The sequence below is a fragment of the Zootoca vivipara genome, chromosome 4 (assembly GCF_965207765.1).
Source record: "Zootoca vivipara chromosome 4, rZooViv2.hap1.1, whole genome shotgun sequence".
Taxonomy (NCBI): Eukaryota; Metazoa; Chordata; class Lepidosauria; order Squamata; family Lacertidae; genus Zootoca; species Zootoca vivipara.
Window position 1 is genome coordinate 88886453 of NC_142587.1, and position 24162 is coordinate 88910614.

Here is a 24162-nt window from a genome sequence, read left to right on the forward strand (position 1 = left end):
TAGAAAAACTGGGGCAGAAGGGAGAGGCATTTCACTGAACTAGATTAACTGCAACTAATCCATATGCAGGAAAATGGGACTGGTCTGATCACATGGAAAAAGGGAGGTGGGAATTCTGACTTTAATAGCAAAAAGGAGTGAAATGCTCTTTTCCTTGCAGCCACCTCCTTGCAGTTCCCCAACACCATTGTTGTTATTATTTTAGCAGGAATGATGATGATTTTATTATTTACAAGCTGCCCACCTGACTGCGTTGGGCCAGCCACTGTGGGCGGCTCCTGACAAAATATTAATAACACATTAAGACATCAAACTTTAAAAGCTTCCCTATACAGATGTACCTTGGAAGTCGAACAGAATCCGTTCTGGAAGTCCGTTTGACTTCCAAAACGTTCGAAAACCAGACCGCAGCTTCTGATTGGCTGCAGGAAGCTCCTGCAGCCAATCGGAAGCTGCACTGGACGTTCGGCTTCTGAAAACCATTTGAAAACTGGAACATTCACTTTCGGGTTTCGATTGTTCGGGAGCTGATTTGTTTGGGAACCACAAGGTGTTCAAGATCCAAGGTACGACTGTATAGGGCTGCCTTCAGATGTCTTCTAAAACTTAAATGGCTGTTTATTTCCTTGACATTTGATGGGTGTTCCACAGGGTGGGCACCAGTTCTGAGAAGGCCCTCTGCCTGGTTCCCGTCTACTGTCCAGGGCATCCAGTTTTTTTGGGCTCTGCTCTCATGTGAGCTCAGTTAGTTTGAGCATGGTGTTGATAAAGCCAAGGTTGTGGGTTTGATCCGCATATGGGCGCATTGCAGGGAGTTGGAATAGAGGATTCATGGGGTCCTTTGCAATTCTATGGTTTTATCACTCACTCTTGAGCGGGCCCAGAATACATGCGCCCCCGTTTTTGCGCTGGGACATGTTGGAGGGTATGGTGGCACCATTTGCACAACAAAAAGTACAGCAGAGATATCAACCTTTTCAAAAGTTGGCTTTGGCTTTTGAAAAGCAGGGGATCCACAGTGCTTAGCTAATAAGGAACTGCTGCCATAGGTGATCAAACCTCGGGGAAGGAATGTAGCTCAGTGGTAGGGTATCTGGTTGCCTTGTATAGGGTCCCAGGTTCAATCCCCAGGTCTTCTGTCAATCCTTGAAAAGTGTGGACAATACTGACCTAGGTCGACCAATGGTGCGACTTGGTATAAAGGCAGCTTCCTGTGTAACTAAGGGCAGCTTTGACAGTCATTGCTGGAATAAGTTGCCTGGGCTTGCTACAGCCTATTACACCCCCAGGAGCATTTCCCCCTCAATAGAAACATGACTATCAGAAACAATGAGACAGTTCCCTCGTTGTTGCTGAAGCTGCGGTTTCGTTCCTCATTATCCTAAAGAAAGAAAAGCCCCGAGAGCGCCGAAGTTTCTGCATCCACAGCTAAAAATGGGAGCAGCATTCCCAGCAGTGGGAGCCCAAAAGAGAGGGAAGCGTATAATCAAGAAAAATAACTGCGGGGAAAGATAAACTTATTTTAATTACCTTCAGAATTATACAGGGATTTGCTCTGGTGTACATTATAATCCCGTTGCTTTGCAGAGTCCGCAGACGCAGCGCCAACTTGAATTCCTCCTTCTTGCTATTTTCAGAAACCCGGTATTTGATGTAACTATTCCCAGCAAAGCTAAGGGAAGTGTGTCCTGAAATAAACCATTTGGAGAAGAGGCAAAAAAAGAGAGACTATATATATATATATATATATATATATATATATATATATATATATATACACACACACACACACACACACACATACACATACACACACACACACACACACACACACTTTTTACATTTTGAAATAAGACTTGGGAGATTATCGTACAGCTTGCCAAAGGAAAAAAAAAGTTAATTAAGGAAGATGCACGGTTAACAAGGCTGATAAGGGAGAATCTTTTTTAAAAAAGAAGAGCCCATCTTCTGACAGATTAAAAACTTGTCCCTCTTGTACACGCACCTTACGTTAAGGAAGATTAATTCACTAATAAGGGGGGAAATGTTGTTTCTTGATAGGAATTACTACCATGCATAAAATGCGATCGGGTCTATTTGTAGTGAACAAACCAGATAACAATTTATTATTATTATTTTAGCGCTGTTGCTGCGCTCGTGGTACATGGGGGAAGCCCTGTACAACTTGTTGTTCCACCAAGCTAAATACAGCCTACCAGCCATGCGTTCTGATGGACTTTTGTCAACCTGGCCAATGGATTTGGACTAAAACTCCCATCAGGCCCAGCAAAAACACTGCATTTGCAAAGTCTGGCTGACTCAAGAGCCAGCTTGGAAAAGCAGTAAAGCGCAGTGCTGCCCCAACCCTCTTTTCACCCACATTGAACTTCTACAATGAATAACCAAGATGGTTTGGGTGATACCCGACAGAACAGAGTGTGTACCTGAGCACTCCCCGAGCTTTCCAGGAGGGCACTGGCAGATGAATGGCCTCCGGTTGATCTCATAGCCCACACATTGCATATCTCCAGGACATGGTTTCTCTGTGCAGGGATCACTAGAGCCTGGACACAATCCTCCTGTTGCAAATCGAGAAGAAAACAGACACTGCTACGTTATCCATCACATAAAGTAAAAACCTTCTTTGGAGGAATTACAGAATTTTAAGAGTTAGATGATGTGAGGAATGGGGGTGCTGCTTTTTCACATAAACCACAAATGCAACAAGCTAGACAGACGTTAGCAGTTCAGATTGATTTGCATCCGATAACTAGAAAGCTTTAGAGCAGGCATCCCCAAACTTCGGCCCTCCAGATGTTTTGGACTACAATTCCCATCTTCCCCGACCACTGGTCCTGTTAGCTAGGGATCATGGGAGTTGTAGGACAAAACATCTGGAGGGCCGCAGTTTGGGGATGCCTGCTTTAGAGTGTGTGGCCAGAATGAGGTCATAACAGTTATCGACAGACACCTGCAGCCTAGGACTTGACTCACTTCTCATAACTGGAGATGTTTAGAACTTGTGGTCAAGATGTGGTTATTTTTGCTTTGCTTAGCAAGTAACTGCATAGGAATATAGACCAAATAAGGGAAATAATAAATAAGGCTAGAGGGGCTCTGAAATCAGAGTAATGGGAGATTTAAACAGGGGTGGGAATGATAGTAGGGAAATTAGGTGGTCATGATAGGCTGTAAACCTTGTAGTACCCAGCCAATAGGGAGACAAGGGAGGGAACCTGCGCTTCAGGTATAGGGAGTATAAGCTTATGCTTTGCCAAAGCTGGGGTGTGCCTACTTTGGACACCCGATCTTGCAAGAATGTATTGCACTAAATAAACTCTTTACTGCTTCACCAATTTTGTTCAGATTTTATTTTAAGGAGTGGGATTCAGGGTCTTAGGGCCCACTTATTACAGACGGGACCTTGGATGTTAGCTAATCCAACTCTTGCAAGAAATCTTGCAGCAGGAGCATCCCTGAGATGCATGCCTGTGGGATCACCTACTCCACTTCTTCAGCCTTGTGAGCAACTTTCCCCTCCTTCCTCCTCTCTTCTGGATGAATTTCTATGTCCTTCCCTCTTTGGAACCATCCATGATGCAGTGTTGTGCTTTTATCAGTGTTTTTGCTAATCATGGCCATCTGAAAACACAGCTTGCAAATCTCATTCTATCCAAAACTGTGCCCAAATGGAAGGACATTTCTTTTTGCAAATACTTTCGACTCCCAAAAAATATGGTTCCTTTCAGAGATCTTTCAGGGAGGATTGTGCCAGGGGCAAGTGTCTGCATTGTGGTTCCCCCCAAAAAAAAACCCCACTAATTTTGAGTGACAGCAATTATTTATTGCCCTCACTCTGAACTGGCGTTGCCATTCAACTGAGTCTGAAGCTATGGGGCACTGTCACGAAGCCAAATATGATTGATAAGATGGAAGCATTATATCAACAGGTTGGCTATGTGAACACTGATACCATGTGGTTGGCAAGAATGTGGAATTTTGAGGAGAAAAGGCTCTGAACCATTAGCTGATCAAGGCTGTAAAATAAGAAAAACAGCACAAAAGTATGTGCGGAGGGCATGGTGCAACCTTGAAAGTTCTGTTTTCAAAACGACCATGTTCTCCTGCAAAATTTTGGCTTCAATTCTCCTTCTAATCATAGCTTGATCCACAGTTAAATGTGTCTGTCTGTCTGTTTATCTGTCTATAATATCTAAACATGGTACTGTATGTGCATGTGTGGTATCCTAAAACAAAGTCAGGAGGAACAACTCCTTCCTGTTGCGATTAAAGCAATCTCTGTTAGTCTCAGTCAAATCAGCATTCTCTGACCATCTCATTTATTTGGCTCCCAAGTCTTATTTACAGAGTATAAAGGACACAGTGAACTTGTATGGGGGCAAACACTCCTTGTAGTTATCACAGACAGTGAGTCCCTAACGCACTTCACTACAAGGGAAGCATGGGTTTGCTCGAGGCATAGCTCCAATTACTTCACATCGTAGGTCTTTTCCTGGAAACAGAAAAATTATTACTGTAGGTTTCTAAGTGGACACAGCCTGCCTACAAATACAGCAGCAACCGTAAATGCCTGCACTTGATCTACAGTGCATTGCGGTCAATTTAATCTTTACGGGCGCTCCTCTCACTTTGTCAAATATTTGCTTGCTAGGTCTTGAAGGAATCAAACAGCTTGAAGGGCCCTGCCTTGCCACCGCCGTGCAAAACGATGCGTGGGAATTCTTACAAACAATGCACAGTGCTGAGCGCAATATGGGAATATACGAGCCACAATGGAAAAATCTTATACCAGGCTTGGTCTTAAGTTCACAGCACTGTGTAGGACACCTTCACATTACTTAGGCTTGCATGCTAACAACAAAAATACCTTGACAAGCAAGCTGTACGGCCAAAGGATGAATCTGAAATGGAAAATGCCCCAACATCCTGTCCCCTCCCATGGAGTATATATTCACCTTCCATTGCACCCCCCCCCCAATATCTTCACCCCTCTTTTGCATTTGGAGTTGGCCATTGTGGGGCCAAATATCACCAGTTCAGGAGACCCTATTTGGCTCAGGGGGTGCTGGTGGCAGGTAGGATTGCCAGGCTGCTCCTGTGTCTACAGCACAGGGGGAGGCAACCTGTGGCCATTCAGGTGTTTCTAGACTACAACTCCCATCATCCTTCACCGCTGGCCATCCAGCTGGGGCTGATGGGTGTTGGAACCCACGGCATCCGGAGGGCCACGGGTTCTCCACACCTGCTGTTAAACCGGCTTGTCAAGGAGGCACCCAAGTCAGCAGGCACGGAGTAAGTAAGGTTTTCTGAGGTGTGTTGAGGGTTTGACAGTCCCAAGTGACACCAAAGAATTTCGTGGAGTATTTTTTAGATCCAATTTAAATAAATAATCTCTCCTTTTTGCAATCTATGCTGACCCGTTTTCCCTGCCACCAAATCCAATCAAAGAACAGGTAAGGCAGCAAGCAGTCAGCTGGATCAAACCAGATAAACCCACAGATCTATCCCATAAGTGCCCATTACCCCACGGGCATAATGAACAGAGCTTATTTGGGCAAAACTCTTAAGACACATGGGAATGGACAGCACACTGCTTTTGGTAAACAAAACCTGGGGAAGTCGCTGTTTGAAGGGGGCCTATGCACATTGACTTTTACATGCAGATGCCGTGTGTTGATGTCAGATAACGAGGCAGAGACAGCACCAGATTTGGCGACGGGTATCATCCAGCGCCTAGTGGCCTTCTACTCCCGTGCCCTGAACCTCCAGGGCAGACCTAGAACTTCAGCAAAAGGACATGCCTAAACCAGCTGAGCTCTCCTCTTCCCTGCTTTAACACCTACAGTAGATTAATTTGCCTCAAGCCTCGGGAGTCTTGGAAGGATCCTTTAAAAAAGTCCCATATGCCCAGAGACTTTGTGCTTGCCCATTGGGGGATATAGGAAGCTCTGAACACATATTTTTTAGATGTCCCTTTTACAACGAGGCACGTAGAGAAACCATTGATGAGGCTTGCTGACCTCCCAGTAAAGCAATAATTCAATCTTCTTCTGTTAGGCAAAGATCACAAGACGACCCGGACAGTCGCCAGATTCTGCACACAGATCTGTAGGCGCAGACCTCCCCCCCCACCCATTCAAACTATTTTGTTAAGAAAATTCCCAAAATCGGATGTACGGGTGACTCAGGGTCATTTATCTATGGTAGTCTATCTAAAAGTTTTAATGTGTTTATATGCCTACCACATTTTTAAACTTAAAATTCAGTCCTGTACCTCTACTTACGAATGGTTCTACTTACGAATGGAGCTCCGCCCGCCATCTTGGATGCGGTTTAGATAGGATTTTTTCTAATTACGAATTTTTAGATAGGGTTGCTTCTACTTACGAATTTTTTCTCCTAATGCATTCCTATGGGATTCGACTTACAATTTTTTTCGACTTACAAATGTACATTCGGAACGCATTAAATTCGTAAGTAGAGGTACCACTGTATATTGTTTTAAATGTTTGTTTTACTTTTAGGATTGTAGTTCCATTTGTGTTTCACAAGCTGGTCTCTGACCGCAATAAATAAATTCAAACCGGCTTGAGTTGCAAAAAATCAGCAGGTGAAGCTTTTCACACCTTGAGCACATATCACGGCAGTCATGGAATCATTTTATCCTGTTATTTCACATTCTCATTTCAAGGTTCTTTTCTTCCTATCCTGCTTGCTTCTTTCAAACACCACCAGCAGCACATGGTTAAAAACCATGGGTTCTCTTTCAGGGCTGGAGGAAATCCTTACTCTCACTATTTTGGTTTGTTTTAATGTGTATTTTAAAATGAGTGGATAACTTGGCTGCAGTGATGTAAGGCTCTGCTAAAAATTGCAGAGCAGTTGAAATAATATCTTCTGGAGTTCCCAATTGTCCATCCGATTCCACTGGCTCTTTCAATGTATCCATGCATCGCCTAGGCACTTGCGCAGAGATCTGTATGCACAGGTTATTTGTCCTCAGAACACAATTAAATTTTATGTCATGTCAGGCGATAATTTTCAACAAGCCTCTCCGCGGCTGACAGATAGACAAGTCACTTGGGCAAAAAAGCTGCAGGACTCATGAATATACATAAGCTTGTTGGAAGACAACCCTGCTGAGAGTGTGGAACAAGGCACTGCATGTTTTCACAACCTTTTAACCTCCAGTGAAATCTCTGACACCAAGCAATAAAATCAATACACTGACTTGTAATCAATCTTTGCCATGTTTCAGCCGATTCCTACTCCAGGCAGGATAAACTCCCCATGAAGCCCAGAGACATGTGGGAAGAAGCTTATAATTTAATGCGACAGGCCTCTATGACCCAGCAAGCCAAACACAGCTCACCAGCCATGCGCCGGGGCATTCCGGGCCTAGGCAGGCAGCACAGACAGCAGCGTGTGGGTGTGCGATGTCAAACTCTTGCTGGGCTTTCACTCACAGCTCACGGGCTGTGTTCTGTTTGATGAGGCACAAGGTGTGTGGGCCTGAGCTATAAAGTTCATATAAACTGACAGGTGTGCAGGCAAACTGTCTCAGGTAATCTCTGTGATGGCAGAGGCCTTCAGATCCTACAGTAACAAGACCCCAAGTGAACCACAACGCTAGCCAAAAAGCACCCCAAAGAAACCCACCGATGCTTTGGCTGAACTACAAATGGGTCATAAACCCTCAATCAGCCAGAGATGCACGTGGGTATTTCATAAAGGCATGTGACTGGAAAAAAGGGTTTCTGTAGTTGGTTGAGATGCTCAAGGTGGCTATTTTCAGACACTTTTGTGATGAGCCTCCTGATTATCCAAGGAAGCAAGTGGCATTTAGGTTGCTGAACTGAGTCGACATGAAACAGATCCATTTATCAGCTGCCCAGCGGCAGACGTACCCTTTGGCAGGAGCTACCAGGGCTGGAATGAGTGGCGAGCCACTAAGGTAGAATTGTTCCCAGGGCTGTGATGTCTTGTAGGCGGCAGAGCAGGGTTTCCCAAACTTGGGTCTCCAGCTATTTCTGGACTGCAACTCCCATCATTCCTAGCTATCAGGACCTGTGGTTAGCAATGATAGGAACTGTACTCCAAAAACAGCTGGAGACCCAAGTTTGGGAACCCATGCTGTAGAGCAACCCTGCCTAGCTAGGAAGCTGATTGGCCTCCCCTAAACTGGCGGGGGATATAAAATCTGCTAAACGAACGTAATAAATAAAATCTGCATCTAAAATGTGTGCTCTGCTGCAGGGTTGGATGTGCATTTTGGCCCTTTTCAGCAAGCTAGTCCCAGCTTACGCACAACGAGCTGGTGCTAGGATGCGATCGCAGAACTAAGCGTTTCATTAAATCTGCAGTTACCCCATGCCTCTGCCACGACCGCAGCACTGTGGGGCAAAAGGAAAAGGGCACCGAAGTGTAAATGCCAGGAGCCACAATTCTAGTGCTATCGTGTGCTTCTTTCTGATTCTTTTCTTTTCTTATTTTTAATCGTCAGAAGGTGTTCTGCGCCATTCGGATGGCTCCATCCCGTTCTGCCAGTACTGTGATGTTGCTTCAGCTCTGGCACCGCCGCCTAGTCCTTGCACAAAGCCACTATTCAGCTCAAGCCAGAGTTCCCATCAAACTGTAAGAGTGCTCCTGACAGATAAACTGCAGGCATTTCCACTTTTTATTCAAGCTTCTGTAGGTGAATTTTATAGCTGTCACAAAACTTTTAAAATATTGAAGCCCTGGAGAGGGTTCTTTATGTCCGCCTTTGTGGCTTATAAGGGCCCCAAGCTACAAATCTTGTCTTATTGCCTTGCTCCCGGCTAACATGCATTTTCAGGGTGATTTCATAATGGCAGGGACCAAAAGCCACTAAAGCACTCACGAGGACATTATCCACCTTTGGGGAATTATAGCCCAGGCTAGAGTCTCTGCTCTGAAGTCCAGCATCCCCCCCCCCCCCCGGCTGTTCTTTGTTTCTTCCCGCAATTAGAACCAACAAATATACAATCTCTAGGCAACCCCAAAATAAATAGATGGCACTCCCCTGCAGGAACAGCGACAGGAACAGGATTGTTCTTCTGGACTACAGATATAAAGCAGAGGGCCGGCCATTGTATCAAGTCTCTTTAATATGATGGGATGGATCCATCTGATTTTAGAAATGAATAAATGTGACAAATAGTTGGAGAGCAAGTGTAGTGCACTGGGTAGATTCAACTTCATCTTGGATTGGAGAGGTGAGGGGGTCGAATTCCTGCGTGGCCACAGAGCTCACCACACCCCAGTAGGCAAGTCACTATTTCTCAGCTTAAGCTACCCCAAGGTTTGCTGTGAGGTTAAGCTGGGATAATAATAATAATAATAATAATAATAATAATAATAATAATAATAATAATTTATTATTTATATCCTGCCCATCTGGCTGGGTTTCCCCAGCCACTCTGGGCGGCTTCCAACAGAAAAAAAGAAATAAAATAATCTATTAAACATTAAAAGCCTCCCTAAACAGGGCTGCCTTCAGATGTCTTCTAAAAATCTGGTAGCTGTTTTTCTCTTTGACATCTGATGGGAGGGCGTTCCACAGGGTGGGCGCCACCACCGAGAAGGCCCTCTGCCTGGTTCCCTGCAACTTGGCTGCTCGCAACGAGGGAACCACCAGAAGGCCCTCGGTACAGGACCTCAGTGATATCTAATGAGTGGTCCTACTCAGAGTAGACCCACTGACATCAGTAGGTCTGCTCTGAGTAGGACTTGGCTGGCTGTCACCCAATTATTTTATTTGTTGGGATGGAATCTTTTTAGCAGGGTTAGGGTCTGGCAAAATAAGGCCCAGGTATAACTCATTTATTTATTGTGCTATGCTTTTAAGTTTATCCACCAGTCTACACATATTTATGTTCGATTGCTGTGTATATTTTTATGTGTTTGAAAAATGGAATTAAATTCAAATATCAAATGGGAATATATGCAGGTTGCAAATATGTCCCTAAAATCTTTGAGCTAGTACAATGTGCTGGAATGGGATCAACCCTGACAATACTTGCAGATTCAGGTGTTGTCTTTTTGACATCTTTTCCATGGTGGTGATCACTATGGTCACCACCAACTGAACAACCAAGTGGTTCATCTGAATGATCCATCATAATCATCATTTATTACTTATACCCACCCATTTGACTGGGTTGCCCCAGTTTTCCAACTGAGTGTCTTCCAACATAACAAAAACACAGCAAAATGTCAAACATGAAGAACTTCCCGATACAGGGCTGCCTTCAGATGTCTGCGGAAAGTTGTGTAGTTTTTTTTAAAATCAGTTTGACATGGATTGGGCGCTGGCTACCATTACAAATAAGATCATATGAATGCACATGGTGTAGATTGCTTTCCACGCAGGTACCGGTACATGATTTGGAACTGTGAAAACGGAGGAAACTGGACACAAGGCAAACGTGAAGAAGCGGCACAGAAAAGGTCCATGAGCACTACACACTAAAACCAGAGAATGGTGCTGTTAAAATAGCAAAGTGCCAATAAACTGTGGTCAAAACATGTTATCCCTGCGGGGCTGTGAAATCTAGCTGGAACTGGAGCGACTCTAGAAAACTTCACCTTTGCTAGTAAGGAAATAGCTGCCTGGCAACACAGTGATGACTCCATGTATCCATTTTCCTGGATATGCATTAACGCTCAACTGGGCAGTGCAGAATCCACCCACCATCGTGGATACATACTGATGTGTAAGCAAATGCTATTATCGTGATGGCGGCATCTACATGGCGCCAAAACTGGTGTGGCTGCTACATCACCCAAAGGTAGATCACTCCTGTTCTTTGCACGCCATGCCATGTCAGAGCTGGTGCAATACAGTGGGGTGAGCTGTAAACTCCCTGCACGAAATCTCAGCTCAGCCCCGAATATTCACGGCGACGATAAGATGGAGAAACTCAATACCACTGGTCCATGCTGCTGGGCTGTTGTGAGGATTACTACTAAGGCAGTCTATACAAAGCGCTCTGAACACCTAGGAAGTGCCTTTTGCTAAATATTATTATTAAGAGATTTGGCTATTATGTCATGTGCAGACACAGCCTACCAGCAGGAACAGGAACACCAATTACTTTTCAAAACTGGATGCTTATTATTAGATTACTGGAGTTGTAGTGGAGTGTAAGGTTCAAGCTACTGATCGCTTCTTTCAGAGTGTCAAGCTAGAAAATAAGACGAGAAAACCCAAAGTACTGCTTTCTCTCCCTGCCCTAGCCCCGGTTGCATCTTATATTTTATTTTCCAGACAGGAAAACTAACTGCTGTCACGCTTTAGAATGACATTCTGTCAATGCTAATACTGACTTGTGACAACTGGTATTTAAACTATATTGTATACTGTGTTACAGTGTCAGCAAAGTTCCTGAACGGTTACATCAATGTCACATTACGGACTCCTTAGTTTCCACCACCATGAATGCTCCCTTCTAACTATGGCTCTCAGAATTGTTGGTGGGAGAAGAAAACTCTTAACCACCAAAACCGCAAGTCTCTAAAGCAGAGGTTGGGGAGTCTGTGACCCAATTTTGTCAGGACTCTAACTTGCAATAGCTTCAGTCAGCATGATCAGCGATGATGGGACCTGAAAGTCCAATGACATCTGGAGAGCAACGTTAAACAATACCATAACTAGACAATACTGCCTGGGCTGCCTGGGCATGCCCGTAAGAGGGGTGGGGGGAACTAGGTGTCGGACATGGAGGAAATATTTATTGAGTAAAGCTTTCACCATTAATCACTGGTTGAAAGGGAATATAACCAACAGCAATGATGTGCAAGATCTGCAGGATTTAATTGCATCTGGATAGATGAACACATTTTAAGTCACATTTTGTTTACTTCTGTGGATGTAGGAGAAAGCCCTACCTTATGAGCATTAACACTGATTGCCAGGGTGGGGAAACAAAAGCACCGGACCCAGTCTCACTGAGGCATCTGGCTGGGTAAACATGCTTCTGAAAAAATTCATTACAGTCGGTGGGATTAGTTCACAAGACTTAAAAATTAAACTTTATGGATTGTAGCCTAAATATTTGGACTGAACCACCTACATATCTGGATGCTATCCAACCTGAATCAAAGTTCCAAACCCCTGGAGATGCCCAAACCCTTGCTTTCCTGTCTTTCGGACTACGCAGTGTTTTGATAACTCAGTTTGCTAATCAAGGTAAACTAGGTAAAACTGCTGCACAGCTGGCCTGAATAAATAGTGAATAACCATGGCATCTGCCAGTGGGAATAGCATTCCTAGTAAAATACAAATTTCAATAATGTGCAAGCCTTGCTCCAGCTTTCTTGAGCTGCAAGCTGAACATTTATTTATCAGACCTGTAGCCTTGGATTTATACACTCACCTAGTAGCCATAGGGGGTTAAGAAATTGCATGTAGGTGAGTGCATGGAATTCCATTCAGGTGAGTGAGCAAGGTAATAATAATGCCCAGACCCAAACCCCACCTAGTCCAGCATCCTGCCAACCACATGCCTATGGGAAGCCCACAAACAGGATCTGAGTGCAACGGCGCTCTCTCCAGTTTTGAATCGCAGCCACTAGTATTAAGAAGTGTGGTTGGGAAGCAGCACTCCATCCTTCCGCTGTGTCCAGCATGGAAATTGAGTGGGCTGTCAGAGGAGAGAAGCTCTCTTCTCCATGCCCAGCACAGAAATACAAAGAATTACTGGAGGGGAGACAGAGCTCTTGAACCCTTCTCTGCCAGACCCCACACTAAGCTAGCAACATTTTCCTGCAGATGAACAAGCCAATTTTTGTGGGTATGTTTCCAAGCCTCTCCCCCCTGTGATGCTCACTCCCCAGAGTCAAAATGTCCATTCTAAAAAAAAAGCAGCACCCCAAAACTGTGGCACGTACGTAAATGGTGCCTAATTTTAACAGAAAGCAAATGTGCAGCATTTTATGGCAATGATAACCACACCCCCTTCAAGAATGGTAAAAGAGTTTCAGATCACATTCTCACAAGGTGGTTTCTTAGCATAGCATTGAGCACAGGCTGAAAAAGGTCAACAACCCTCCTTTGCTACCAATTACTTAATGAAATGCTTTTTTTGGTTTTCATTACTCCAGCAAAAAAAGGGAATGAGAAAAGCCCTTTTTAACTTTATCACTTGGGTTCAAATGTCACCTTCTACTTGAAAATACTGAATACAGTCTGGGGCTGTTCTTACACATCCACCCTTCATGCCCCCCACAAATTTGGCTGGAAAGCCCTATAACCTTTCTTGCTGGCACGAGGTTTACAGATCCCTTTGACTGGACTGCCCCTGGAAACTTTGGACAGCTTTGTTCCAAGGGGGTCAAAGTTCACCAGCTCCCATTTGACATCAATAAACGCCAGCCATTCCTGCTGAGCGTGAGAAATCAATTCTCAGCTGTACATTTCCCAAAAGCTCTTTTTAAACTAACTGAATTGAACTGGCTGGTGTTAGAGAAATAAAAACTATGCTCCAATGTAAGGACGGGGAGGGATGGGATTGGTGGCGGCAGAAAAGAGGGGGCAGGAGAGACCACTCACCATTACAAGAGCAGCGTACGTTTCGGAAGAACCGGGGACACACAAAACTAATCCGTGCTGTGCTGTAGGTCATCAGGGAATGGGAATCAATAGACAGGCTTTGCTCGCAGTGCTGCTCCTGACAATCCAATCCGGAGCAATTCTTCTCCAGTATAGCTGAAACGCGGATCACATTTTCCAAGTGCCGCCTTGCATTGGTGAGCTTCTGAATCAATAAGGCAGGCTTATAGAAGTCCCCCGTGTGCATCTGAACCGCGAACAGCATGTCGAGCTGGTTGGTGCCCGCCACAGGCTGAATACTGATGATGTGCAAACTGTCTTGCTTCTGGGTGAGCACGGCGTTGCGCAGGGTGCGCCTGAACCCGTGCATATGGAGCCCCACAAAATCCTCGGGGGAGACGTTCTCGAAACGGATGGTGACCGTGTTCTGCAGCATTTCCTGCATCAGCTGCTCCACGTGGACCGTCACGTCCATGGGCACCTGGAACCTCCCGTCGCTGACCGATACATTCAGGATGTACTTCCCACTATCCAACCCGCCAAGGGCAATGATCTTCCCATCGTGGTTGTTGACCTTGAACAAACTTTTCTGCTCGGACTTCAGGCCGTAAGTGAGGATGTCGTACATGTCTTGGTCCGTCGCATGTATCTTCCCAATGACGCCTCCGGGGAAGTCATCTTCCATAGTGACAATAAAAATCTCCAGAGGGATGGCTGTTGGCTTGTGGATGCTTTCTTCGATGACCCGGATTTGGATGTAGGTGTGGGATACCTGCTGAGGTTTCCCAGAATCCTTTGCCTAATTTGATGCATGATAAAATTGCAAAACAAAACACACCATTACTTCAAACAATGGTCGATAACAGCATGAAGATCCCAGCGCTCCATTTTCTGGAGTCTTTGCAGTGCAAACTCTGATCCTAAATAAACAGTTTTAAAATCATAAGGAAACACACATGCACAGGTAAATCTGCCAAGTTTCTATATCAGGTTGGTCTATCAGTGATTGTTGTGCAGTCCACATTAGCTTTGAAAGTTGACCCAAGGTTACAATCCTAAATACGCTTACTAGGAAGTGAGACTCAGCGAACTCGGTGGGAATTAATTACGAGTACCTGCATTTTACGCTTAGGATTGTGTTATGACTCTTCCTGAACTGGAACCTGGGAGAAATTCATCTTCCCCTCAATAGTTTGGGTTGGAGGGTAGTGTGTGGACAGTTCCTTTGGCCCCTTACTATTTTTGCAAATATTACCTGGATTACCCTCTTCCCAAATGGGCCAAGCTACTTGCACACTGCATATGCAAATTGCAAAACAGGCCTGACAGCCTGTGTGATCTCTGTCCCTTTTATGTAATTAGATCAGGGAACATTTGCAAAATGCATGCTCTTTTTGGCAGCAGAATTCTGGTCCTTCCTGCATAGTAATACAGTGACTTTGCCTACATGTGTGACAACAACAACAATTAAAATCCTGCATCATTAATGTTAATCAGCTCCCAAATTCCATTTCATGTGAACGGTTTTGTAAGGTATCTGCTTAATTAGCCATCTCTACAGAATTTAAATTGGGTAATAAAATGCAGGATTTTGTGCACAGTATAAGGGGGTGAAATCAGAAAGATGGCACACAGGCCTAATGAGAGGACGACAGTTTGCCATGAGAACTGTTTTCCAACACTTTTGTGCATGGAGAGAGCAGTACCTGAATGCAGAGCACATATTCAGTTGCTTCCCTGTACTTGAAGACGACTGCAGATCGTAAGACGCCTTGCTGGTCCAATGCAAACTCTTCGCCTTCATTACCCGTCAAGATGGAAAAGGTGAAAGGGGGTCCATTGTGCAGAGAGTCTTTGTCTGTAACCACCAGCTGCAGAATGCTTGTTCCCACTGGTTTATTTTCCTTTGTGCATACACACAGTGTATATGTTAAGAAAAGGGTTTTAATTATACATCTCGATACATTTTTGCCTGCTGCATAGAATGCATACGAATGTGGGTTGTTTTTTTTTATGAGGGTTCTTTTGTTTGTCTGCAAATAAAAATCTCCCACTTTGATTCTGGTGTTCAAGTCTGCATAAGAGCAAGTTGTAGCAAAATGCCTGTTAGGCTTGATTATTTGTACTATGGTCAGAACTGATGGGATTGTTCTGATGTCTATATGGAGCAGGGATGGGCAACCTTTGAACTCACAGATGTTGCTGAACTACAACTCCCACCATCCTTGACCACTGGCCATGTTAGCCAGGGGTTGGTAGGACCTGAGAGTTCAGCAACATCCGAAGAACCACGTATTGCCCACTCCCAGTTCACAGCAAGATAGAAATTTTTTAATTAGGGATGTAGTCACACCTACACTAAGGACAGCACATTTTGGGGTGAGCTCCCGTTGCTTGGTCCCAGCTCCTGCCAACCTAGCAGTTCGAAAGCACGTCAAAATGCAAGTAGATAAATAGGAACCGCTACAGCGGGAAGGTAAACGGCGTTTCCATGTGCTGCTCTGGTTTGCCAGAAGTGGCTTTGTCATGCTGGCCACATGACCTGGAAGCTATACGCTGGCTCCCTCGGCCAATAATGCGAGATGAGCGCGCAACCCCAGAGTCGGTCACGACTGGACCTAATGGTCAGGGGTCCCTTTACCTTTACCTTTAAAGGAGAGTGAATTGTCAGTGATATTTTATTACCAAAAAAGGAGGAGGGAGCACCCCTTTGATTTTAGGCCTCTGTTGGCTGTTACTTTCTTTAGACTCTGTTCACTGCAATGACAAAGTAATTTGCATCTGTACTGTCCACACAACAGACCCATGTGGGGCGTAAACTGGGTAGGCAGTGCAGACACAACAGAAGTACTGCTGGAGAAAACTACTCTTGCTGGAAGCATACATATGAATGTGGACAACAGAGCAAGCAACTTCAAGACGCAGGCATGCACTTATTTCTCTTTCATCATTCAGCTGTGTGTTGCTGTACGAGTGCAAGCCAAACAGGAGCAAAGTACAGTTTGCCAAACACAACTGTGAAAATTGGAAGTGCTGAAATAGCACTTCTGACTCCCAAACAGAGATGGGTGACTGTCAATATCCATTTCCCTCCGTTTCTAAGATTTCTCCAGCCTTATGTTTGGTTCTTCATTCACATTTCTGCATATTTGTAGTTTTTTTTTTGAAGTCCTCATGAAAATTCATCAGTTAATGTTTTGCAATATACACGTTTGTGTGAAATTTTGCCAAATATACAGATTTTTGCTAAGCAATTATCCCAATTATAATGCTTTTTTTAAAAAAAAATTCCACCAGCAATTACAGACTTTTGCTAAGATATTTCCCCTAATATAATGCATTTTTATATCCCGGTCTGATGGGTGGGGAAGAAGAAGAAGAGCAAAAAATAGAACACTTTCTGCTGACATGCATATTTTTGTATGCATTACTAGGCTGGAGAACTGCAATGTAATGTGAACAGAAGTGTGAATTTCTAAGAACAAGTGTAGTTTGGGTTTCTGAAAGTGTTGTTTGTTTCTGACTAGGAAGACTAAGCCTTCCCTGGGTCACAGCCTTCCCTTCCCATGCCAGTTCAGATGCTACTGAACTCCAATGCCAATGAGCTCTTATCACTCCACATGGGGCTGATGAGAATTGGGAGTCCAACAGTGTCTGGAGGCCACAGGTTCCCCAACTCCGTCACATTACATGGTGGTTCTCTTCGGTGGATGTAGGCCTCCGGCTACTAAACTGCTTCTTATGCAAATCAGTCATAAAATGCTGCAAAGGACCCAGATGTTTCCTTATCACTGCCAACACAAGACCTGTTACAGAGCTAAGGAATAACGTTCTTATCCTTTCCTGGGGTGTAGGGGCAGAAGAGATAATTCAGTGCTGATAAGCCACTTAAATCGTACCTAAAGCATCAGATTAGGACTGGAGATTTTCTTCCTGATGTTCAGGACCAAACTTACTTGAATCACAGCTGTATAGTTGGCAGGTGTAAAAACAGGGCTGTTATCGTTCACGTCAGAAATGTCAACGTTGACCGTCACAGATGCTGACAAAGGAGGAGTCCCACTGTCTCTTGCCTGTATGACTAACGAGTATCCAGAAACCTGCAAAAAAAAAAAGAGTATGTTACATCTTTGAATCAGCTTGAAAAGCCTTCGAAATTCCACATTGGATTTGCTACTATCTGCATAGGATTGCCTGTGGAACAGAATGAACTAGCAATGGATGGGTGGAATTTTGTGGTGACAGAACAGAGACTGTGCCATTTCAGGAGCCAGGTGGCAAATTCATCTGTCTGATTGGTCCTCTGTGTAAAACAACAACAACAAAAGCACCTCCAGGGAAGCAGATAACTAGCACAGTGTGGAGTTGGCTTATGCAGAAAAGGGAAAGCGTCTCTCTAAAGCTTTTGTCAGTTGAGAAAAACATTCGCTCTTTCAGTAATTTGTGGAAGGTTGTAAAAAAAATATTGTTGTGTTAAGGAGAAACATTGTCCTCACTCTGAATTGGCATGCAAATTTTCATATACCCAAAATGGATTGGCTGCATGGCGCTGTGACAACAACATGCTCATTCCTGTTTTGGGCCATATTCACAGGAAGATCCTGCAGATTTTTTTTATTTAAAACCCAGTGCCAAAACAGCTGTTGATTGGATAGTGCACAGTCCTCAAATAGTCAATAAAATACATACATACATACATACATACATACATAATAAAAAATGAACTCTTCATATGAGGATTGCCCACCCCTCTGCCCTGTGGGGGTCAGCATTAAGAATCACACACCCCACCGGAAAACTGACGTGGTACAGTCCACACTACCACCTTATGCTGATTCATGAGTACCTTAGAAACTTTTACCTCACGACATGTATTCTAACACAAGGCCTCATTGCATTCTCCGGCCTTTATATATCTGTGTTTCCATGTTTATTGCTGCAGTGCATCTCAGATTCTGCTTTTTAAAATAAGGCAATCCATAACCATAATGGCTCTGTGGCTTCAAAATTACTGCACCAGATGATACAAGCTGCAGATAATGGGACACTTAAAAAAATATTAAACAATACTGTACAGCTCTTTGCATAAGAAATCCAGGACCAGCCATTATAAATTTAACTATAAGTTGTGCACAGGAAGCAATTTTAAGCTTCATAAGCATCAGAAATAAACTTGGGCACAGGAATGGATTTCAAAAGGCTTTACTAAAACCACATCCAGCATAGTTACCAGCCTGAGTGCCCCTTTGGTTAAAAGCTGAAGCCCTGAGCCCCATCTTGTGAGCAGCGGCAGTCAAGCACTAGTTCCCGGCATCACACCACTAAAAGGTACTTGAGAAACCGGAACTTGCATTCTTGGGTTCTTACCAGTCATATATATGCAGAAAAAGTGCAAGGCCCTCTCTGGGACTGCAGAATACCAGGGAAAGTCACATTTTTTAGATGCCCTCATATATAACCAACTAATGTACATTTCCCTGTATATGCAAGTCTAACAGACCCTCCTCTTCTGCCTGGAGTGCTAGCTTTCACATGCAGGGAACTATTTTTTGTTTTGTTTTAATAAGGAGAAGCATTAAAGCTCTGAGAGGTTGCAATCAAGAGATAGTCAAAGGCACAGTACTATTCTATCTGTGTTTATTTGAAAGCTAAACCCCATTAGCTTCAATGAACTATACACTAAGGAGAATCACCCCAATGCCATTCCCCAGGCTTCTCTATCTGTCCCTTGGGCTAGGTCACACCCCTCACTGGGACCGCTTAATACGGCCTAAGAGGTTTCATCCAGCTGGAATGTATCCTTGAACTCGAGCTTGCATGGATGGAGGACCGAGAGGGCTGTGTAAATGTTACAGGTAGGTAGCCCTGTTGGTCTGATGTAGTCGAAACAAAATAAAAATAAAAATTCCTTCCAGCAGCACCTTAAAGACCAACTGAGTTTTTTATTTTGGTATGAGCTTTCGTGTGCATGCACACTTCTTCAGATACACTGAAATAGAAGTCCCCAGACGCTTATATGTAGAGAAAGGGTGGGGGGGGGTTATGGATGATTGACTGACTGACTGTGTAAATGTGTTACTTGCCCTGCCCAGTTTTGCCTTTGGCCCCGCCCACCTCTTGGAGGGCTTCCTCGAAAGGTTGCCCAGAATGGAATATGTCCCTTAGCCTGGAGAAGGTTCTCCCCCACCCCACCCCACCGTGTTGGTATGGCCGTCAGAGAAGCAGAATGGTGGGGTAGTAGAATTGCTTGCTTGCTGATGTCACTTCCCCCTGTTATTGTATGTAACCTGGGAAATATGATGTGAGTTGGCAGTACTTGAGCATCTCCCTGTAATATGCAATTTGGAATTTAGGTGTGATTAGGAATTGCAACTTTTGCAGATTCCATTCAGAGCAATGGGACCTGTCCGTGGGATTCAGTGTTTGCTGAACTCCCACCTGATCCAGCAAAGCTCCAGCACGGCTACTTCTTTCTCAAGATTATTTTTCCTACGGTCTACAGGTGGCAATAAATCCACACACCATTCTGCTTCTCCTGCATTCCGCTGGCAAACTATCTGCAATGGTGATTCCAAATATTGACAGCTTTATCCAGCTGACATGTTAATATGGGCAGGATGTTTTCTTTTGCATTAAGCAGCCTTGAGGCAAACAGAATTATTTTCCAAGTGGAGGTTTTTTTATTTTATTTTTTTTATTTTTTAAAAAACCCGGTTTGCTTGCGGAATTTAGTACCTGTGACATTACCCTGCCTGCTGGGAAAGACCAAGCAAGATTTACTTCTGTTTTCCACAATTAATAAAGCAGTGTCGCTTAAAAAATAAAATAAAAATCTGCATGGCACACTGCAACAGAGAATATGTTGTTTCTTTGAGGAAAAAGTGTTTGTGCATTCCAAAGACCCCTAGTCTGCACACATGCAGAAGACTGAGATGGTGGAATGGATTGTTCCATTGCTGGTGATATATACCGTATATTCCTGCGTATAAGACTACTTTTTAACCCAGGAAAATCTTCTCAAAAGTTGGGGGTCGTCTTATACGCTGGGTCGTATTTCTTATACGGCGCGCATATCCCAAACTCTATATTTTAACTGGAAAAGTTGGGGGTCGTCTTATACGCCCAGTCGTCTTATATGCCGGAATATACAGTATATGTATTTGTAATATATTTTACTCACCATTCCCCATTCTAACAGTATAACCAAGCAATGAAAAACAAGCAAAAGAGTTCATACACAATTATTAAAAAACCAGTAACACAATTCCAAACAAAAGCAGCCCAACACAGATTAAACAAGACGGAAGAGGTGGGTCCCACTCCTAACTATCGAAAGCTGGGGTAAAGTGGTATGCCTTTAGCATAGGAAGGAAGCTATATAATGAAGGTGCTAGATGCAACCTTGTGGGTGTTCCACATTTTAGGGGCTGCCAGAGAAATCCCTCTCCCAGGCCACAATCCCCCCACTTTTGAGGGTAGCAGAGCTACCAAGAGGGTGCTGATCCTAAGAATAACTGAAGGGATGGAGGGGTTTTTTCAGATACTTGGGCTCCGAGTCATACTGCCATGCCGAAATGGGAATCCTGGTCTAATTCCAGACCAGGTTCACACTGGTGTTTAATATGAGCACATTGAATTGGGCTGAGTTTTGGCATGGCAGCATGGCATGTATATTGATTACACACGGATGTGCATAATTGTCCTTTAGACATTACCCCATTTGGGCATTCTTTTTACTGGTGTGGAGACAGTCATGAAATGGAGGGGGATGTGTGTGTGTGCTGGCAAGCTGCACTTCTCCAACATATGACCTTCCCTCGGAGCTCTCCTTGGTCCTGCAACTCCTGACCCGACTTGCTCTGTGCACCAGGACAGGACAGAGCGTAGCTTCTTTCATATGCTTCAGAGACCAGAGGCCAAACTCATTTATTCCCATCTGTTCTGGGACCTGTAAATCCTACTGGCAACACTGGCTTCTATTATCCCCAGGGTCTCAGTGCCCCTGGTTATTATTGCGTTTGTCCCTCCCTTCTGCTGTAGGCTTATCTTCCCACAGGAAAAGCTAACAGGAGCTGAGGACCCCTGGAATTTGTAGTTTGGGAATGCCACACAGAGTGGCACTCTTCTTTCGATCTTGGAAACTGTAGCTCTTAGAGCAGGGGTAGACAATATAGTGCCCTCCAGAAGTTGTTGGTCTCCAGTGGTGTTTCCCAAACTTGGGTCTCCAGCTGTTTTTGAACTACAGTTCCCACCATCCCTGACCACTAGTCCGGCTAGCTAGGGGTAATGGGAGCTGTAGTCCAAAAACAGCTGGAGACCCCTGTTTGTGAAACACGGGTCTACAGCTAATCTCCATTCCTGACCTCTGACCAAGCTAGCTAAGGCTGATGGACGTCTTGAGGGCAATGTGCTGGTCATCTCCGCCTTAGAGTTACAAAGAAAGTTGCCTTGTATCAAGACAGACCATTGGTCCATCTAGCTCAGAACTGTCTACACTGACTGGAAGCAGCTCCCCAGGGTTTCAGATGTGGCAGATTCCCAGCCCTCCCTGGAGATACTTCCTGTGTGTGAAGTGGGCTTTCCCCAGGATCTTTTATATCAACCACTGCTGTTTCTTCTTCTGGAAATCTGTGAACTCTTGAGTTTGCAAACACCGTTGGAAACAAGTGGTGTCAAAGCTTGCTAAATGCTTTAAAAAGGTATTGGTACATTGGGGCTGATCGAAAACAAGATATAGTATATAAATTCTGGAGTATTTTCTTGTGATAATTATACTGCTGCAAGAGAGACATTTAAACACTGATGCCCGTAGTCATAAGCAAAGATAGCATGCGGAAATATTATGTTTCCAAAGAAGTGGAAAAGCAATGAACCTGAGATGGCCTTACCCTTTCTCGGTCCAATCTCTTCTTAACCTTTATAAGTCCCAAGCTAGGATCAATTGAAAACTCATTGTTCCGATCTCCATTGATTATGGAAAAATGGATCTGCCCATTGGGAGGACTGTCAAGGTCTTCAGCTATCAGCTTTTGGGAGGAGGGGGGTGGGGAGGAAGAAACGAAAGTGAGAAAGATGGATTCATGCATAAACAAATCCCATGACACAATGATTGACTAGATACATGTGCTAAATTACACCGTTCAAATGCATAAAATGGCTTGTATTTTCTCAGCATGAGACTTCAGCACTACTACAAAAGGGATGAAATCTATGCATGTTCTGTGCAAATCTTAGGGAGTATAACGCTGCTGCTCCTTGCTATTAATGCTCAACAAGAACATTTTTGTTAGGTGCTTGACAGTTCCGGGGCATGGAACCGGAGCAGTCAGGTCACAAAGCTCTGCAGACTTAGACTGAAGCACAGAGGGAAATGATGTGTCAGATCTTGTGGGAGGCCCAGACAGGACTGGGAATGAGATGTGCAAAAGAGACTGGAAAATTTGTATGAAAGGTGCTCCCTTCATACTTATACCAGCACTTATACCATTATTCTTTTGTAAAGATCTGATTCCTTCTATTTTAATAGTGCATTTTCACACACATTCAAAAGTAAGCCCCACTGAATTAAATGAGGCTTACTCCCAGGCAAATGGACATAAGATTGCGGCCTAAATCAGAAACCTGTGCTGTTTCTCTCTCTCTTTCTCATGTGTGTGTGTGTGTGTGTGTGTGTGTATCTTTCTATATCTATCTATCTTTTGCAATCATTGGTTTTAGCTGCAGAATTCGTTTTTCTTAATGTTAGTGCTCACAACTCTGATGTTCCAACAGAAGGCAGGATGCAAATGTCTGAACGAATTATGAAAAACTAAAGGCTGGTCCTTTAGAACAGTGTTTCCCAACCAGTGTGTCTCCAGATGTTTTGGGACTACAACTCCCATCATCCCTAGCTAGCAAGACCAGTGGTCAGGAATGATGGGAGTTGTAGTCCCAAAACATCTGGAGGCACACTGGTTGGGAAACACTGGGCTAGAGGGTGGTGACCGGATATGACTAGAGGCTGGAAACCCAATTTAAAATATACCAGCAGATGACCAGTAAATACATTTTGGTTTACTCCATTTTTGCAGTAATAATGGAGCCCTGTCTCCAGTTATGGAGAGAACGATACTGTATAGGCCAGGCACCCCCAAACTTCGGCCCTCCAGATGTTTTGGACTACAATTCCCATCTTCCCTGACCACTGGTCCTGTTAGCTAGGGATCATGGGAGTTGTAGGCCAAAACATCTGGAGGGCCGCAGTTTGGGGATGCCTGGTATAGGCAAACCAGGTCTTTACCCAGACCGTGACAAGCATGACTCTGAAGTATTTATAAACCGAATGGGAAAAGTAACGCACTGAGTGGGTGGAGTTATGTCTTGCGGGTGGTGGTATTGCAACAGTTTCAGCCATCTCCTTGCAGACTTGCCGAAAAGGGGCACCAGGATATATATCAAGATCTTAGTGACTCCTGACAGTGTGGTACAAGAAACAGGATCCCTGCCAGGGGTTCTGCTGCACTTCTGAAGTTATTGAAATTCCCCACCAATAAAATACATAAATAAACACTTCATGGAAACCTAGGCAA

General features: G+C 44.2%; 1 protein-coding gene across 5 annotated transcripts in view; it reads right to left on the minus strand.

The window, feature by feature from the left end:
• The window catches only part of FAT3 (FAT atypical cadherin 3), a 452709-nt gene that overhangs the window by 30049 nt on the left and 398498 nt on the right, over positions 1 to 24162 (minus strand). For all 5 annotated transcript variants that reach the window (XM_035116283.3, XM_035116282.3, XM_035116279.3 and 2 more), the window contains exons 16-21: positions 22483 to 22620; positions 17551 to 17694; positions 15301 to 15498; positions 13595 to 14393; positions 2445 to 2579; positions 1531 to 1688 (exon numbers count right to left, since the gene is read on the minus strand). In XM_035116283.3, coding sequence (XP_034972174.3) covers positions 1531 to 1688; positions 2445 to 2579; positions 13595 to 14393; positions 15301 to 15498; positions 17551 to 17694; positions 22483 to 22620 — 1572 coding nt within the window. The remainder of the gene's footprint in view (positions 1 to 1530; positions 1689 to 2444; positions 2580 to 13594; positions 14394 to 15300; positions 15499 to 17550; positions 17695 to 22482; positions 22621 to 24162) is intronic.